General features: G+C 42.2%; 1 protein-coding gene across 1 annotated transcript in view; it reads left to right on the plus strand.

Moving 5' to 3' along the window:
* Window positions 1-364: 364 nt before the first annotated feature.
* LOC141048148 (uncharacterized) overlaps window positions 365-20,080 on the plus strand; it is a 217,609-nt gene continuing 197,893 nt past the window's right edge. The window contains exons 1-2 of the mRNA XM_073543592.1: window positions 365-460; window positions 12,862-12,947. Of these exons, the coding sequence (XP_073399693.1) occupies window positions 458-460; window positions 12,862-12,947 (89 nt within the window). The 5' untranslated portion in view covers window positions 365-457. The remainder of the gene's footprint in view (window positions 461-12,861; window positions 12,948-20,080) is intronic.

Genomic DNA, 20,080 nt, shown 5'->3' on the forward strand with positions numbered 1-20,080 from the left:
CCCTGAGCACACAATACCGGCAACAAGCCTGGTAAGGATATTGATCTCATCCAGCTTGTCATCTGTTATATGACTGAATTGCAAATATAGCCTTGGGTTATATTACAGGCAACTTTTTGCATATGAGATATGTAGTGTAATGCTGCTAAGTTATGGACAAGCCCTGAGTAGATCACTAATGGTGTATTCATTCAATTATGTGTGAAGCAATGTTGTCGTAAGGCAAGTGTTTACATTCTTGTTACTGAACTTGGTCTCTTCAATGTTTAACTTGAGAATAAAGCTTTGCTGATCTTGTGTTGGTGGGTGGAGCGTCTCTCCTGGAGACAAATTCTTTTCATAACTTGTAAAAGAGTTGTACTGAGGACACTAACCATAAACTAGCGATTAAACTAGTAGAGCGTAATGTAAAAAGAAGCAGAGTTCAGCTAAGAAACGTAATGCCTAGAATTCCATCATGGTAAGTAATTATTTAAATATTTGGCACACATATATGCCGTATATACATGGATCACTTTACAAGAGATTTTCGTTTTTAATATTATACTTAAACACTGAGTAAAACAGACAGAACTGCCGACATAATCAAACATATATAAAATACATTCTTGTGATTGAAGTTGCTATCTATTTTGGATAAAGAGTCACTTTAAAGACACAAGATGAGTTATCCCTATAATACTTACATTCCACAGAGTTGAATGGAGGATCACAATCTAATTTGTTTTTCTAAAGGACTGGATTTTAAAACTTCTAAAGCATCCATTTCTGCTGATAAGCTGATCTTTCTATTCTGATTTCTATTCTGATTAAGAAATAAAAATCCAATTTTATGTGCATTTTTTAACGTTTGTGCATGCTTCTAAGTTTATGATCCCAAGTGGCTCCCCTTTCTATTTTATCTGCATGTCTGTGAAGCATGTATTTTCCATCTATAGCCATGGCCCTGTATGTTATTTGACAGCGAGGCTACTGCTTTTGTGGCCTCTGACACCCTACATTTTATCCCTATAATTGTTGCACTCCTGAATTATTGTGACATAAATTAATGGGACTCCCTCCTGCCAACAAGATTCTGAGTTTTCCAGTGTCCACGGGAACCCCTGTGCAGTCAGCACAAAGGACCTAGAAGGAACACTAGATATGACTCAACAGTAAAATCCAAAAGTACCTGCTTAAGTATAACTACCATCAGAAAGCCCTTTTCCAGTGGTTATTAAAGGGCTGTAGACTTCAGCACAGTCTTCTTATGATACTGCAAGTTAAGTAAATTGCGACCCCCTCCCCCTCCTTCCCCAATGAGCAAAAATATAGAAAATGTATATTATAGCTGGCACCCTGATACACAGACCACAATTGGTCTTTCCACTGATCGTGGAGGTTTAAGCTCTTGGATACCACTGACAATCATGACAGCAGCATCTAAATGGTTAAAAGAGTAGAGAGGATAGGCTTCCTCTTTTAGCCTATTGAGGTCAAATAATGGGCACAGGGAATAAGCAGTGTCTAGCAGGCTGTGTCAGTGAAAAACTGCCAAATGTTATGCACTATAGTACAGCAGTATTGAAGTGTATGAGACCAGCAATCAAACTGACAAATGTTCAAGTTCTGTAAATGGCGTAAAAATGTAAAAAGAAAAAAGTTAATAAGATTTGTGAAAATTAAAAAAAAAAACAAAAAATAAGCATGGCACAAAAACTGTTTCTACACGAAAAAAGCAACTTTATGTAAAAAAAAAATACATAATTGGCATTGCCACAGATTTTTTTTTTAATTTAAGTAGTGTAAAATTTGAAAATTCTTAAAAAAAGAAAGAACTCACATTCTTATTGATGTGATTTTGGGGTAGCTACAATGTTTTGATCAAAGTCTCATAGCATGGGTCGTTCTGGACTCGGAGATACCAAATATGTGTACCTTTTTTTTCTATAGAACTACTCATTTATGGGTACTATATATATATATATATATATATACACTCACTGGCCACTTTATTAGGTACACCATGCTAGTAACGGGTTGGACCCCCTTTTGCCTTCAGAACTGCCTCAATTCTTCGTGGCAGAGATTCAACAAGGTGCTGGAAGCATTCCTCAGAGATTTTGGACCATATTGACATGATGGCATCACACAGTTGGCGCAGATTTGTCGGCTGCACATCCCTGATGCGAATCTCCCGTTCCACCACATCCCAAAGATGCTCTATTGGATTGAGATCTGGTGACTGAGGAGGCCATTTGAGTACAGTGAACTCATTGTCATGTTCAAGAAACCAATCTGAGATGATTCGAGCTTTATGACATGGCGCATTATCCTGCTGAAAGTAGCCATCAGATGTTGGGTACATTGTGGTCATAAAGGGATGGACATGGTCAGCAACAATACTCAGGTAGGCTGTGGCGTTGCAACGATGCTCAATTGGTACCAAGGGGCCCAAAGAGTGCCAAGAAAAAATTCCCCACACCATGACACCACCACCACCAGCCTGAACCGTTGATACAAGGCAGGATGGATCCATGCTTTCATGTTGTTTACGCCAAATTCTGACCCTACCATCCGAATGTCGCAGCAGAAATCGAGACTCATCAGACCAGGCAACGTTTTTCCAATCTTCTACTGTCCAATTTCGATGAGCTTGTGCAAATTGTAGCCTCAGTTTCCTGTTCTTAGCTGAGAGGAGTGGTACCCAGTGTGGTCTTCTGCTGCTGTAGCCCATCTGCCTCAAAGTTCGACGCACTGTGCGTTCAGAGATGCTCTTCTGCCTACCTTGGTTGTAACGGGTGGCAATTTGAGTCACTGTTGCCTTTCTATCAGCTCGAACCAGTCTGCCCATTCTCCTCTGACCTCTGGCATCAACAAGGCATTTCCGGCCACAGAACTGCCGCTCACTGGATTTTTTTTCTTTTTCGGACCATTCTCTGTAAACCCTAGAGATGGTTGTGCGTGAAAATCCCAGTAGATCAGCAGTTTCTGAAATACTCAGACCAGCCCTTCTGGCACCAACAATCATGCCACGTTCAAAGGCACTCAAATCACCTTTCTTCCCCATACTGATGCTCGGTTTGAACTGCAGGAGATTGTCTTGACCATGTCTACATGCCTAAATGCACTGAGTTGCCGCCATGTGATTGGCTGATTAGAAATTAAGTCTTAACACACAGTTGGACAGGTGTACCTAATAAAGTGGCCAGTGAGTGTATATACATATATACATACATACATACATATACAGCTCTGGCAAAAATTAGGAGACCACTTCCAAATCTTCAGTTTGTTTGATTTTACTCTTTATAGGTGTATTTTTGATACAAATGTAAATTGTTCTTTTAGTCTACAAACTGTTTCCAAGCAATGAATTTTGTTGTTTTTTTTTTCTGAAAACGAGAAATGGTCAAAATTAAAAAACAAACAAACAGTACATTCAGACCTCAAATAATGCAAAGAAAACAAGTTCATAGTCATTTAGAAACAACAATACTAATGTTTTAACTCAGGAAGAGTTCAGAAATCAACCTTGATTTTTAAAAACAGCTTTCATGCGTCTTGGCATGCTTTCCACCTGTCTTTCACGCTGCTTCTGGCACAAAAACGTAAGCAGTTCTTTGTTTGATGGCTTGTGACTATCCATCATCCTCTTGATTACATTCCAGAGGTTTTCAATGGGGTTCAGGTCTGGAGAATGGGCTGCCCATAACAGGGTTTTGATGTGGTGGTCTCTTAATTTTTGCCAGAGCTGTATATTTCATTACTATTTTGTGATTTTTTAAAAAAAATCTTTAATAATTTTTTTTTTTTACTTTTTTACTTAGTCCCACTATGGGACTTTCACTTTCACACCACTGATCACAGTTATAAAGCATAATAATACAGGATCATTGCTATGCTTTAGAACTGCCAGGGCTGCACTGACACAACCACGCACTGTGCATGATTAACTAGCTTGCTAGCCCTGGTGACCCGGATGTTGTCATGAAATCATTGGGTCACCATGGCAACGATTGGCTACTCACGATAGTTCTGTGAGGGAGCCGATTGGAGGGGAAGGGAAACCCCTCTCCCTCTGTCTTCTAAATACTGCGATTGATATCAATAGCAGCATTTAGGGGGTTAAACTGTCAGAAGCTGTGCGGGCACCACTCCTGGCATGCACAGCTTCTGTATTTGAAAAAATTGCCATGACGTATCCCTAAGTCCAATGTTGGGAAATATCCTGGACGTATGGATACATCTAAGGTCGTGAAAGATTTAAATATGCAAATTGTTCATCAAAAAACACGCCATTATACAGTTATGTGGCCTAAATAATAAAAAAATTGGGCTTGTGGCAAGAAAGATGAAAGGAAGGAATGAAAACCCAGAAACAAAAAAACAGTAATAAATCGTTAAAAGGTTAAATTAAAAAATCCAAGTGTTCAAAGTGTATTTGGTAGAGGGAAAGCTATTATGTTATGGTGTCAATACCATGTGCTCTTGTCAGACTGACAATCTAACTTCCTTTATCAGACATCAGTTTTGGGCCCGCTTCTTTTTAACATATTTATTAATGACCTTGTAGGGGGCATAGAGAGTAGAATTTCAATATTTGCAGATGACACTAAACTCTGCAGGGTAATCAATACAGAGGAGGACAATTTTATATTACAGGAGGATTTATGTAAACTAGAAGCTTGGGCTGATAAATGGCAAATGAGCTTTAATGGGGATAAATGTAAGGTCATGCACTTGGGTAGAACGAACAAGATGTATAATTATGTGCCTAATTGTAAAACACTGGGCAAAACTGTCACTGAAAAAGACCTGGGTGTATGGGTGGGCGACAAACTCACATTTAGTGGCCAGTGTCAGGCAGCTGCTGCAAAGGCAAATAAAATAATGGGATGCATTAAAAGAGGCATAGATGCTCATGAGGAGAACATAATTTTACCTCTATATAAGTCACTAGTGCGACCACACTTAGAATACTGTGTACAGTTCTGGTCTCCGATGTATAAGAAAGACATAGCTGAACTGGAGCGGGCGCAGAGAAGAGTGACCAAGGTTATTAGGGAACTAGGGGGTCTGCAATACCAAGACAGGTTATTACACTTGGGGTTATTTAGTTTGGAAAATCGACGGCTTAGGGGTGATCTTATTACAATGTATAAATATATGCGGGGACAATACAAAGACCTTTCTAATGATCTTTTTACTCTTAGACCTGTGACAGGGACAAGGGGGCATCCTCTACATCTGGAGGAAAGAAGGTTTAAGCATACTCACAGACACGGATTCTTTACTGTAAGAGCAGTGAGACTATGGAACTCTCTGCCATATGATGATGCAGTGAGTGATTCCCTACTAAAATTTAAGAAGGGACTGGATGCCTTTCTTTAAAGGTATAATGTTACAGGGTATATACACTAGTTTCCTTAATATTGCGTTGATCCAGGGAGCTAGTCTGATTGCCCTATGTGGAGTCGGGAAGGAATTTTTTTCCCCAATGTGAAGCTTACTTGTTTTCCACATGGGTTTTTTTTTTGCCTTCCTCTGGATCAACATGTAAGGGCAGGTTAGGATAGGATATGGGTTGAACTAGATGGACTTAAAGTCTTCCTTCAACCTTAATAACTATGTTACTATGTAGATGCATAAATTACAAAATAAAGCCAAATAAATATGTAGTCCTTTTTTATATTAATTTGTCTACTGGAGACATGATAGAAACTGCAAAGAGGAGATGAAACCCAAACTCCATTTATTACACCTTTATTGAACAGGATCTTCCATTGTCAAACAACACTGCTAAGGCCTGTTTCACACATCAGTTTTTTTCAAATCAGTCAAAATCCGCCAAAAAGTGAAAATGGCGGATCCGCTAAAAATGTGTAAAAACGGATGCCAGCTGATGGTACCGATCCATTTTTTTGACAGATTTTTGCACGGATCCCTCAAAAAGCGGATCCGTTGCATCCGCTGGCATCCGTTTTTTCCATCCGTTGGATCCGTTTTCTTGCGGATCCGTTTTTCCACACCTCCAAAATGGAATGCTCCCAAATATGATTGGCTCTTGGAAAATGCTCCCAAATGTGATTGGATCCTGGAAACTAGGGAAAACTATATCTAGGGTGTTGTAATACAATACCTTTGAAAGGTTTTAGAGCTAGTGGCAGTGATGGAAAGAGTTATTGCGAGTATTAACAGCTTCTGTGTGGACTTTGATCTTCACTGCAATCGGTTGGCAATTATTGCTCTCCAGAGGGAGAAAAGAAGACTGCAAATCCTGCGAATTAGGAGACGACGGCAGTGGATTCATCCGATAAATGCGCAGAGGTTTACCCGTGGCGTGTTTTCTACACTATACCTGGAATTGAGGGATAATCCGGACAAGTTCTTCAACTATGTGCGCATGAGGCAGGACTTGTTCGAGATATTGGTGGAGCGTGTTGGAGAACAAATCCGGAGAAGGGACACCTACATGCGGTTTTCTATTTCACAGGCAGAGCGTTTGATGGTGACCCTTCGGTAAGTTATCTAGTTTTTAAAAGGTTTCAGATTCTGCAGACTTTTATTGTTATGTTATGGCTTGTATTTTATATTAATTTTACTTTTTCCCCTCTTTTTACAAGTTTCCTGGCAACTGGAGAATCCTTCACCTCCCTCCATTACCAGTTCCGCCTTGGGATTTCAACTAGATCTGGAATTGTACAACAGACCTGCCGGGCATTGTGGGATTGTCTACAGGAGGAATACATCCCACAGCCAACACAGGAGAGGTGGCTGGAGATTGCCGACAACTTTGAACAAATCTGCCAGTTTCCAAATTGCGTTGGTGCTGTAGATGGGAAGCATATCAGGATTGTGAAACCCATTGGATCTGGTTCAGAATTTTACAACTATAAGAAATTCTTTTCAATTGTACTTATGGCCATTGCAGACGCAAAATGTAAATTTATTGCCGTGGACATTGGTGCATATGGTCGTTCAAATGATTCTCAGGTCTTCAAGATGTCCGCAATGGGCCGTCGTTTGTATGGAGACAATTTTGATTTCCCACCTCCAAGACCATTCCCTGGAAAAACAGTCCCACCAATGCCATTTGTGTGCGTTGGCGACGACGCATTTCAGCTGTCCAAACACCTTCTCAAGCCATATGGTAGTCGTGGATTGACACACCTCAAAAAAAATTTTAACTATCGATTGACCAGAGCGCGAAGAGTGGTGGAGTGTGCTTTTGGGATTTTAACTGCAAAATGGAGAGTACTGTTAACTGCCATTAAAATGAAAACAGACTGTGGATGAGGTGGTGAAGGCGTGTGTCATCCTGCACCACTTTGTACTTTCAAAGGAACCTGTTTCCATGGAAGAAAATCTTTCTGATACCACCATGTGGGATTATCAGCAGCCAACTGTTCGGAGTACTGGGTCAGTGGCAAGAATGAGGGACACATTTGCAGATTATTTTCTGACACCAGAGGGAAAACTTGACTGGCAAGATGACATGGTATAATTTTTTTATTTTAATTATTTTATACTAATTGTGGGTAATAACAGTGTTGTGTTTTTTAAACCTTTTACACCACCGGTGTACTTTTGAAATGTTACCAAGTGTTGTGTTTTTTTACCTTTTACACCACCGGTGTACTTTTGAAATGTTACCAAGTGTTGTGTTTTTTTTTTACCTTTTACACCACTGGTGTACTTTTGAAATGTTACCAAGTGTTGTGTTTTTTTTTACCTTTTACACCACTGGTGTACTTTTGAAATGTTACCAAGTGTTGTGTTTTTTTTTACCTTTTACACCACCGGTGTACTTTAAACCTTTAACAAGAAATAAAGAAAAAAAAGAAACTACACAATAAAGTTCTTTTGAAAAAAAAATGTGTATTAGTGAAATTTTTTTCATAATTTTATATTTGAAAACTGTTATTTTTTTGGTAGAAATTTTTTAAATTTTTTTTAGAAAATACATAATTTTTTTACATTACACATTACAAATGCTGGTATTGTTGGGTGGAGATACTATCAGAGAGGTTAACAGGGTTGACCACATCGAGGGGGGGTGGAGGACTGAGAACAGAGTTAGTGAGGATCAGGAGTGGAAGGGGGGTTGAAGACATGAGGTTGGGACGGGTGTTGATGGATAGACGAGGTTTGTGGGAACTTTGAAGGTGTGTGTGGGGGTGGGTATGGTGAGGGCATTGGGGTATAATGCAATGGGGAAGGAAGGTACTGGGAAGAATGGAATGAGGAACTAGAGAAAGAAGAAAGAGTGGTAGGAGGATGGATGGTGGTGGAAGGATGGACGGTGGAAGGATGGATGGGGGAAGGATGGACAGAGGGAGGATGGACAGAGGGAGGATGGACAGAGGGAGGATGGACAGGGGGAGGATGGGATGCTTCAGAGAGTACCTCCACTAGAGCATTGTGACAGGCTTGCATCACACACATCTGCTGGTGAGTACTTAAACCTTCCATTTGCCGGACAACTGATTGAAAAAATATATGTCTCGGTGTCTGGTTTGAGTCTGAATTCATCCGTTCCATGTATCTTCTGAGTTCCATAACACTTTGATTGATCATGTTCAACCCAAAAGATAACTGTTGTCCATAAGTGTGGAAACCATTCTGGACGGATGAGTTCAGACTCAGTCAGACAAGGTTATCCTTTCCTGACCACTCAGACGCTGCCGGCCAGAACCAAAAGTTGGTCGAGATGTTGCGGCAGTGTCAGAGGGGTGGGGTAAATGGGTAAATGGTACTGTAAGTCGTTACCAGCAGCTTCATGTGATGAAGTCTGCCCTGCTGCTCTAGTGCTGGTGGAGGGGATAGAGGGATGAGACAAGAGGGAAGGTAGAGAGGGGTCGGATACCTCGATGTGGTTACCGGTGGCGGTCTCCGAAGGGATCTCTCCAGAGGGAGGCAACTCAGAAGCAGGCTCCCGAGTGCTGCAGACGGTGCTAAAAAAAGAGAAAAAAATATATTAAGATATTGATATTTCATTTTACATTGCTGAAAAAAAAATTGGTTAAACATGTAAACATTTGTACTACAGAAATGGTGTGTGGAATATTTACCTTCTGCTCACCATCATCGACCGGAGGAACGACAGGGCTCTGTAATTTTTATACAGGGTGCTCCTGTGTCCTCCCAATCCACTCGGGGCCTGCATCTCCTTGTTGAAGTCCCTCTTGAAGCGATCCCTGAGCGATCGCCACCGTGTGATAACCCTCTCACCTGTGAAGGAAAAAAACAAAGTGGTTAGTATTCAACAATAAACATGCTGTAATACAAGTTACTGAAATTGGAATACTTACGCACAAAATCCCTGGCCCTCGCATCAAGGTTGTCTACAACCTCCGAACACACCTCATCCCTGAGCCGTCGGGTGGTTGGTTGGTCGGCATGTAAACGGTTTGCCATGTTCCACAGCGGCTCCCGTGGTTGCACTGCCTGGATGAGGTCGTCAGCGTCAATGATAAGACCCTCTTCAAATGGTCTCTGGGGAGCACGCTGTGAAACCTGTGAAGAAAAAAAATAAAAAACAAAAAAAAATTATTACAGTCAAACACATGAGGTTCATTAATCAATCACCCAAATAAAGGGTTAATTACCGTTCGCCGACCACCAGAGGCAGCACCTCGACGACGCTGGGATGTCCTGGGAGTCGCTCTAGTGCGGGCACCAGATTGTGAAGACTGTAAAAAAAAAATAAAAAAAAAATATTGGGTTAGATGGATGCGTAGTTATTGTGTGTGCTGTGATTAATGTTTGTGTTGGTTGTATTATTTATGTATGTATGTATGTATGTATGTGAGTTTTTGTATGTGTTAAACTTACACTCTGCGTGCCCCCTCCTTGAATTTCTCCACCCTGCATGTCTCCTCCTGGAAGCTCCTCAGCTTCAGCTTCCTGTGAAAACATAATAGGTAAAAAAAAAAGATAAAATACGCATAAACAAAAACTAAGATGTAATAAAAAAAGAAAAAATTACTTACCTCTGTTCGCTGATGATGTGAGGGGGAGCTCTCAGAAGAAGACATTCCTGCGGCCTGGCTTGTGGGTCTGCTGCGGTGTGGCTGGCAGGTCCTTCAACGGATCACTGGCGGTTCTGCTGCGGCCTGGTGGGTCCTTCCTGAACGGATCTGCAAGTATAAAGAAACTTGTTAAGCTACTATACAAAGGGTATTAAAAGCTTTCAGGCCTTTATACTTACTGAGAACACTAAAGTTGGTTGTATGCAGGTATGCTGCTGCCTGGCGGTTCTGCTGCGGCCTGGCGGGTACTTCCAGAACTGATCTGCCAGTATAAAGACACTTGTTTAGCTACTATACAAAGGGTATTAAAAGCTTTCAGGCCTTTATACTTACTGAGAACACTAAAGTTGGTTGTATGCAGGTATGCTGCGGCCTGGCGGTTCTGCTGCGGCCTGGCGGGTACTTCCAGAACGGATCTGCAAGTATAAAGACACTTGTTTAGCTACTATACAAAGGGTATTAAAAGCTTTCAGGCCTTTATACTTACTGAGAACACTGAAGTTGGTTGTATGCAGGTCTGCTGCGTATGCCAGGTATGCTGCGGTTTGGCGGGTTCTTCCTCAAAGGATCTGCAAGTAAAGAGAATTTTAATAACATAAAAAAACTTCATTGGTATTAATGTATGTAATTTCCTGAAACTCACTGAGTATACCAAAGTGTTTGCATGTGTTTAAATTCCCTGAAAATCTCTCACTGAGAGTGTAACCACACTGTGATTGCAGGTATGTAATTCCTGAGTATACCCACAATTTTAGTGTTTGCATGTGTGTTAATTCCATGAAAAACTCTCACTGAGAGTGTAACCACACTGTGATTGCAGGTGTGTAATTCCTGAGTATACCCACACTTTGTGTTTGCATGTGTTAATTCCCTGAAAAACTCTCACTGAGAGTGTAACCACACTGATTGCAGGTGTGTAATTCCTGAGTATACCCACACTTTGTGTTTGCATGTGTTAATTCCCTGAAAAACTCTCACTGAGAGTGTAACCACACTGTGATTGCAGGTGTGTAATTCCTGAGTATACCCACACTTTGTGTTTGCATGTGTTAATTCCCTGAAAAACTCTCACTGAGAGTGTAACCACACTGTGCTTGCGTGTGTGTAATTCCTGAGTATACCCACACTTTTAGTGTTTGCATGTGTGTGAATTCCATGAAAATCTCACCGAGAGTATACCCAAGTGTTTGAATGTGTAAATTCCAATCTCTCACTTGAGTGTATAACCACACTTGTACACCAAATGCCAAAAATTAATGTACCTTTTTTGTACATATTAACCATGCTTAATTTTACCGGGTTTTAAAATGATACTACAGAGTTTTTAAAAACAGTTTTTGTTAAAAAAAATTTTTTAGTATTTTTTTGATTACACAAGTAGGAGCTACTCTGCTCTTTATTTTATATACCACAATAAATGAAAAATAAAAAACAGTGATATAGAAGAGAAACACCACATACAATACACAACACAACCACAGCACAATTGCAAATATTAAAATAAAATTCAGTACACATGAAACAGATAAAAATTAAAATATGAAATAAAATCCTACTAAAAATACACACACACAGACATGCAACACTAGGAGGCCACGAACATACATGCAGGAAGGCAGACCACACACACACACAGACAGACAAGCCACAAACACACACGGACATGCCCCACACAAATAGTTTAGCACAATTGCAAATATTGAAATAAAATCACAGTACTATGAAAATAAAATTCAGTACACATGCAACAGTAAAACAAAGTATGAAAAAAAAGCATAATAAAAATGCACACACACACAGACATGCAACACTGGGAAAATACATGCAGGAAAGCAGACCACACAAACACGCAGGCCACACACAGACAGACCACACACACACAGAGACAAGCCACAAACACACACAGACATGCCCCACACAAATAGTTTAGCAGAATTGCAAATATTGAAATAAAATCACAGTACTATGAAAATAACATTCAGTACACATGCAACAGTAAAACAATTAAAGTATGAAAAAAGCATAATAAAAATGCACACACACAGTCATGCAACACTGGGAAAATACATGCAAGAAAGCAGACCACACACACACAAACACGCAGGCCACACACACGCAGGCCACACACACAGAAAGTCCACACACACAGGCAGACAAGCCACAGACACACAGACATGCCCCACACAAATAGTTTAATACTCACACAATTGCAGGCTTTGGTAGCAGGCCTCTCCATCCTGGCTTGGTGCTGGGCAGCTGGGCAGGTTCTGTCAGGACTCTTGCTCCAGGAGTCTTGCAGCTGGGGGTCTTGCTGCTGGGCAGGTTTTATAACTCAGCTGGGGGTCTTGCTGCTGGGCAGGTACTGTCTGTCTGTCTGTCTCTAGCTCTGTCTCTTCAGTGTGGCTGGTGCCGGATGTCTGGGCCCAATGATTAATTAGCCCACCTTATATAGTTTTTGGACTGTCTGGAAAAGTATCTTTCTGAGCATGCTCAGTGCGATTTAGCGGATTCCGCCGGCGGATCCGCCGTCGTCCGCCATTTTGACGGCGCCAAAAAACGTTGCAAGGTCCGTTCAACTCAGACAGAATCCGCCAGGAATCTGGCGGATCCGCCGAATAGCAGACGTAATGGACGACCATCCGCCAAAATCCGCCACTAATGTATCTCAATGGGAAAAAATGGCGGTTCCGCCATAAGAAAAGCGGATCTGCCATTTTCACCTTTTGGCGGATTTTGACTGATTTGAAAAAACTGATGTGTGAAACAGGCCTAAGTAACGAGACCCCATGCTTTATTTTATTTATTTTGTTAATGTTAGTATAAATTGTTTTATCATTTAATTTTCCAGAGCCGTGTGGATGTTTTTCAATCCAGATCACAAAGGAAAAATATGTCAGTTTACCTAACAGATGATTTTGACAGTGGGTTTCTAAGGTAAACAATATTGAGAAACAGTGTTTTTGCAATGTAAATATCTTAAATAATCTATAAGTATTGTACAAATAAAATAGGAAATGTGACAAATTACACTTTTAATTCTTCCATGTCATAAAAATCAAGCAATCACCTGTTTGTTTTTTTTTATAACTGAATTTTTATTAAATTTTTTCATACAATATTACATACAAGAAGAACAAAATCATATCAATCAAAGCAAGAGAAGCAGTCAAGACAAGATAATTATAGCATGTACAATTTCTATCCAAGACTTCAATTCTTACCCCTGTTGGCAACCAGACTCCTACAGTCCTAACTAGAGATGAGCAAATATTTAGAAATTTTAATTTTCCAGTTTCATCAAATTTTTCATTAAAGCCTGATTTGCAACAAATCAATCATTGCAAATCTCTCAGAAAGCTTTCAATTCCCCTGAAATAAGGTGTAACACTCTGAGGTCTCCTAGGACTGCATACAACCTCTTTCATGCTCTTTAACAAAGGAGGAAGAAAAAGACTGGGATTTTCAATGTATCTGCGCTGACCACACAAGGACAGAAATATTCTTGAAAGCTATATTGTGCCGACGCGTTTTGTGGAAAATCTGCCACTTCCTCAGGGCCAAAGATTTGCCACAAAACGCATCGGTACAATAAAGCTTTCAAGAATATTTCTGTCCTTGTGTGGTCAGCGTGGATACATTGAAAAACCTGGTCTTTTTATTCCTCATTTGTGACATTGGTATCTACGGGAGTCTGCAGGACTGTAGTCGTGACCAGAGACACTGAAGCATCTGTGTCCTGAACGTGCCTCACAAAAAACTGTAATCCTCTTCTAAGTGTACCTGCATCTCCAGGTTCAGGTCCCCCCGGGCACTTCCCAGGCGGCGATGGCCCCTCTTCCAGGCGACCCCCAGTAATAGAGACACAGTCCAGGATAACTTGTACATTCTCTTTACTTAGTACTTCACACGTTACATCCACAGTGTTCACATCATGGAATTCAATTGTTTCCTCATCTTTCCCTACTTTGCTGACGCTTCTGTGCAGCACACGTCTGGACCGGACCGTCTTAGACTACTCCCCAGATCCTTCCTGGCCTAACCTTGCCATGATGACAGTTCCTTCTGCTTGTTTCGCCCCAGACTCGAAATCATCAGTCACCTGGTTTGGTTGCCTCTGGTAAAGCATCTGGTGCGTCTGTACCGTTCCCGTCGAAGGTCCAACTTCCTTCAGTTGCTCACTCCAACCGACTCCTGCCCTAAAGGCATCCTCCCAGGCTATGAGTCGCCACATCTTTCTTCTCCTATACTGGCCCATTGCAATGATGCCCAGTGGCCGTGGATACCGTGGGCTGCAGCTACTTATTGTTACGTGGCTTCCGAGCTGTCAGGGACCTATAGCCCATGTGGACACTTCAGGCACCCTGGCCCCATCTGACTTAACTTCCTAAAACTCCAGACTTACCACCCAGCAGCACCTATCTTTAATCCCCTATAAACTAGCTATTACCTATCCTAACCGTGCACACTAGTATGCCCCCATCTAGAAGGCCCACAAAGAAACTACACTTACCCTTATCTATGAGAACTATTATACTAAGGTGCCCCCATGTAATGTCAGAAGGGTGCACTTCACTTTCGCTAAACTGTACATGAGCCATAGTAAACATTATTACATTATATACAGTGAAGAACATGACAACACAGTAATGGTAACACCCAAAAGGGGTAGAAGTACCATAACATGAATTAGGTACTACATAAAATATGTAGCAATACCCAATAAGCAAACAGACATAAATAACGCAATGAACATTATTAAACCAACCTCTTTACAGGGCCCCATATGCTAACATAGTGCACTATCATACAGAAACATTTTGTTTGTATTTACATGTGCTGAGTTTAGGCAATTAAGGTACGTGATCATCAATATTGAAGTCGTTCAGTGCTTGTTTCCCGGCCCCCTTACACAGGATGTAGAATGATGGGGATAGAACAATAACTAATAGATCAATCTGTCCCCATACAGTATCATATTATCAGCAGCATATCTGCAGCTTTCACTGAGCAATGTGCTGCTGAGAGCAATGATTTTTTATGGCATAAAATCAATCACTAGATGAATAAACAGTATTTGCTCGTTCAGTACAATGCACCCCATAGTCCTCCATATAGTATAATGCACTCCCCATCGTCCTCCATATAGTATAATGCATAGCCCATAGTCCTCCATACACTGTAATGCACTTATAGTCCTCCATATAGTATACTACGCTCCCCATAATCCTCCATAATGTATACTTCACTCGTCATAGTTCTTCATACAGTATAATGCACAACCCATAGTCCTCCATATAGTATAATACACTCCCCATAGTCCTACATATAGTACAATTTGTAGCGCCTGTTGCCCCTCTTCCCCGGCAGAGACACCGACTTACTCATCATCGCGGCTTTCGTTTCTCACTTTCTGCTTCGGCTAACACCTGGGGTGCACGCACTGCATTTGTTTCCATTCACTTTAAGGAGCTGTCCTAAAGTGTCCCCAGCCGATGGCTGGGGGACACTCATTATTGAAGGCACCTTCACCCAAAGTGAGGCGCCTGTGCAACATTGTTAGTTTGTTCCTAAACACTCCCAGTGCTCATATTCCTGTATACTTGCCTGTCTATCAACTGTGCCCGTCGGCCTATTTATCAACCATGTCTGTCAGCCTGTCTATCAGCAATGTCCACCTGCCTGTCTACTAGCCATGCCCACCTGCCTATCTATTAGACGGTCCAGCTTACCATGGGCCAGTGCTCATAACTACGTCAGCAGGTCCAGCCTCACCTGCCTATTCTCATCTTTATGTCAGCCCGTCCAGATGCACCTGCCAGTGCTCATTTGGACATCAGCCAATCTCATCTGCATTCGCGGTTTCGGTGTTCTTACAGCATCTGCCTGCATCCGCTGTACGTTCCTTTGGCCTGTTCCAACTACCCATCACTAGGGGGTCAGCTGACATCTACCCATGGTCCTAGTGTAGCACCTGTTCCACCTCCTTGGTGTCTCCTCGGATCATGTTATCGTATGCCGCTGTGCATCTGAGGTCGGATTTGTTGAGGCTGCTAGTTATGCCCCTCCAGGCTTTCCATGGACCCTGGCACAGTGGTTCCACCACTTAGCCCGCTACAGTTTGCACAGGCCATGGAATCCGCTGGCTCCCAGACCTCCCCGTCTGAGATCTGTACCTGGAGATCTCCCGCCATAAGGAGCAGCATGATAAAATTCTCTCCTACCAACGGACTGTAACCAGTCATCCAAAGGCCTTCAGGAAGGTTTTCAATTAGCCTAATCTTGCGTCCTCTGCGTCCTCTTCTCTCCTCAGTCTGCATCAGGGAAACCTTATAATGGGCCAGTACGCTGTACTTTTCCGCACACTCTCACTTGAACTCGCCTGGAATAACGACGCACTGGTGGCCACCTTCTGGAAGGGCCTTTCTGGGCGAATCAAAGACATGCTGGCCGGTCACGACATATCCTCCTCTCTGGATGACCTGGTGTCTCTAGCTACACAGATCGGCATCAGGTTCCAGTAGTGCTCCAGGGAGGTGATCCGTGAGAGAAGACCCATACGCTTGGCACCAACCTTTCAAAAGCCTGTCTTAGGCTATGTTTCCACGTTCAGTATTTGCTGCGGAAATGGACGCTGCGTACAGCCGCAGAACGATGGACAGTTATTATTTTATTTTTGTTTCATTACAAGAGACCATGGCTTTCATGGAGTAGGTGATGACTTGAGTATGGATTAATGTAGATTCATTAAAGGAGTCTGTGTCATTCTTTCAATTAAACAACTTTATTCTGCCTGTGTCTTTATTTACAATACAACTATAGGATTAGTAATGGATAAGCGTCTTATAGACGCCTCTCCATTACTTAATTGTGGGATTGATGTCACCTGATAATAAGGATGACATCAACCCCAGAAATATGAATTCCACTTGCTACCCACACAGGGCAAGTGGAAGAGCTGGGCAAAGCACCAAAATTATAGACGCCTATCCTTTATTAAGCCATGGGCTCGATGTTACTGGACATTACAAAGGTGACATCATCCCTACAAATTTCAACCCCAATTGCCCCCACCACAGGGCAAGTGGGAAGAGACAGGCAAAGTATCAGAATTTGTGCATCTAAAATATGCGCCTTTTCTAGGGCAGCTGCGGGATGCTATTTTTAGGCTGAGAATAGCAGCCCCTAGCTGTCTGCTTTAGCTTGTTTTTTAAAATTATTTATTTAACTAATTAAAAATTATGGTGTGGGGATCCCTCTATTCTTGATAACCAGCCTTGCTGACAGCTGAGGGTTGCAGCACGCAGCTGTCAGCTTTGTCTGGCTGGTTATCAAAAATACACGAGAACCCCATGTCATTTTTTAAATATATTTAGATATTTATAGTAAAGGTGGCGGCTGATGAATGCTCCCATCAGCTGCTGTCTGTTCTCACTGTTAACAGTTGAATACAACTCTCAACATTGTTTCCTGCCAATGCTGATCACAGCGCAAGCAGAGACAGTGGTGTGAGCTGTCTTCACTTCAGCACCCGGTGCTGGGGAACAGCGCAAACAGTAGCAGTGATTCCCAGGCACTGGTATGTGTCACACTGATGACAAAGGGATATCATCTGTGTATCATCAGTGTACTCATTCGCCACAGAGGTACTGCACCTTCTCCTAAGGTGTAGTGCCCCACCGCCTAGGTAAGTTGGGAACTCCTTTCCTCACTCCAACACATGCATCCCACACACAGGATAATTCATCACTGATCACATTGCGGCTCATGCTTAGAGGGTAGCAGAGCACCGCTGGTGATTCCTTGCTTCGTAACACGAGATGTGCTGGGAGGTGGGTGGAGTTGAGATCCATATAAAAGAGGGGGAAAGTTTAGAATTACAGATCAGTCTGGAGGTCAGTCAGTCAGGAGAGTCTGAGGATGGATCCCTGGAAGAGGGATGGAGGAAGGAGTGCTGCAGCTGCCTCAGTGATCTGAGCCAGCTGGCACGGGAAAGAGAACAGAAGGAGAAAGATGTAGAACTGCAACCTAAGCTTCCATAAGAGAAAGAAGGAACAGCGCGGAACGAAGGAGTAGGAGAACATCTAAGACTTGGGACACAACAGCAACACGGATAGAGAGCCGGGATCCAGGAGGTCCCTGATCAGGCTACAGCTGTCTGTCATACAAGTAGAGTTGTTAGGAACATCTGACAGGAGGAATTTCAGAGTAACCACGGTACTGGAGCTCTTCACACTAAGAGGCGCAATAGAGGAGTCGTTCAGGAAAGGTACATGTTGGCGGAGTGTTGGAGAGGAGAAGCCTAACTTTCCCGGGAGGTTGATTGAGTCTCTGCCCCGGAGGACACGGCATGGAAGCGGGCACCAGTGGTTACCAAGAACTGTGAGTAAAGCATTGAAACTGCAAGCCCTGGTGTCTTCCAGTCATTGTGCGCCAACACCATCATCACCGCTACATCTGGGTATCATCCTTTACACTACCTGTACCTACACACTGCCCTGGGGCTACAGCTTCACCTGTGGGGAGCTATACCATCTATGCTGCAACACACCATCAGCCCCAGAGGATCTGCACGCAGCATTGGCTTAACATCTTGCTTTCCAAACACCACAGGTGGCGTCATACACTAATCCATCCCCCATTACTTGGGCGCCCAGGGCCACGGACCGGGTCACTGCTGCTATGACACATCCCCCTGACATGGGCCCGGTACCGAGTACCCCACAGCCCTGGGAGAGCGACCCAAAAAAGCTTGGGAATCCGAACATGAATCCAAATGTGCAATTTTCATGCCTAATTTGAGATTGGCGAACGTTTTCTGAACAAGTTTCCTTATCTCTAGTGATAACCACACTGCATTATGGGGAAACCTGTGTATCAGCAGCTGAGGTCATGTCAGACTTATGCATCTTATACAATATTCTGCAATTTATAAAATGTCAAATGGCATTTTTTGCCAATTTGCGCAAATTGAATAGCAAATTGGTAGCATTGGCTAAGAGTTGGGAATTTCTTAAAATTTTACTTAAATTTGATTCATATTGAATCGATTTGCTCATTACTAGTCCTGACACTAACTTTCGATTTTCTTACAAGTTAACTATTTGGGGTCTGAACTTTCTGCAGGCATCAGTCACTATCTTTCATTCTCTCAGCCCACTAGCTTGCTCCTCATTGAGCTCATGTCTACTCTTAACTTCAGCTTTCAGTGCCACAGCATTTAGCATAATTTCACTGCAAGTCCTGAAGGACAAAGGCCCTGCTGAATGACACTTCCTTTCCCTGCAGGATGACAGCTAGTATCCTTATACCTGGGCCTGTTAGCTCAATCAGAACTCGACCATTGCAGAATATTATACTACTTTGCCTTAAATTACTCCTGGGTTGCTGTCGATGTACGTTTTGGATCATTGTCCATCTGTAATGTGAAGCACTGTCCAATCATCCATGCTGCATTTGGTTGAATCTGAGTAGACAGTTTAGCCCTATACATTTCAGAATTCATCCAGCTGCTTCTGTCTTCAGTCACATCATCAACAAAACACTAATCACCCAGTGCTGGTGGAAGCCATGCATGCCCATGCCATCACAATGCCTCTATCATGTTTTACAGTGGATGTGGTAAATTTTTTATCAGGAGCTGTTCCAAGCCTTCGCCAAAGTTTCTTCTTCCCATCATTCTTGTGCAGATCGATCTTAGTTTCATCTGTCCAAAGAATGCTTTTAAGAACCGGACTGGCTCCTTTAGATTTTTTTTGGTAAAGTCTAATCTTGCCTTTCTATTTTTATGGCTGATTTATGGTTTGTATCTTGTGGTGAACCCTCTTTATTTGTTCTCCTAAAGTCTTCTCTATATGGTAGATTTAGATTTTGAAACACCATTTTCCTATACAGTGTTCTTCACTTGGGTGGATATTGTGAAGGAGTTTTTTCTATTAACCATGCTAAGATTCTGCAGTCATCCACCACTGTTGTGTTTCATGGATGTCCAGGCCTTTTTGAGTTACCAAGCTTACCAGTGAGCTCCTTTTTTGCAGAATATACCAAAATCTTGATTTGGTCACTCCTAA

The sequence above is a fragment of the Dendrobates tinctorius genome, unplaced genomic scaffold (assembly GCF_039654945.1).
Source record: "Dendrobates tinctorius isolate UK_male_01 unplaced genomic scaffold, ASM3965494v1 ptg000011l, whole genome shotgun sequence".
NCBI classification, from domain to species: domain Eukaryota; kingdom Metazoa; phylum Chordata; class Amphibia; order Anura; family Dendrobatidae; genus Dendrobates; species Dendrobates tinctorius.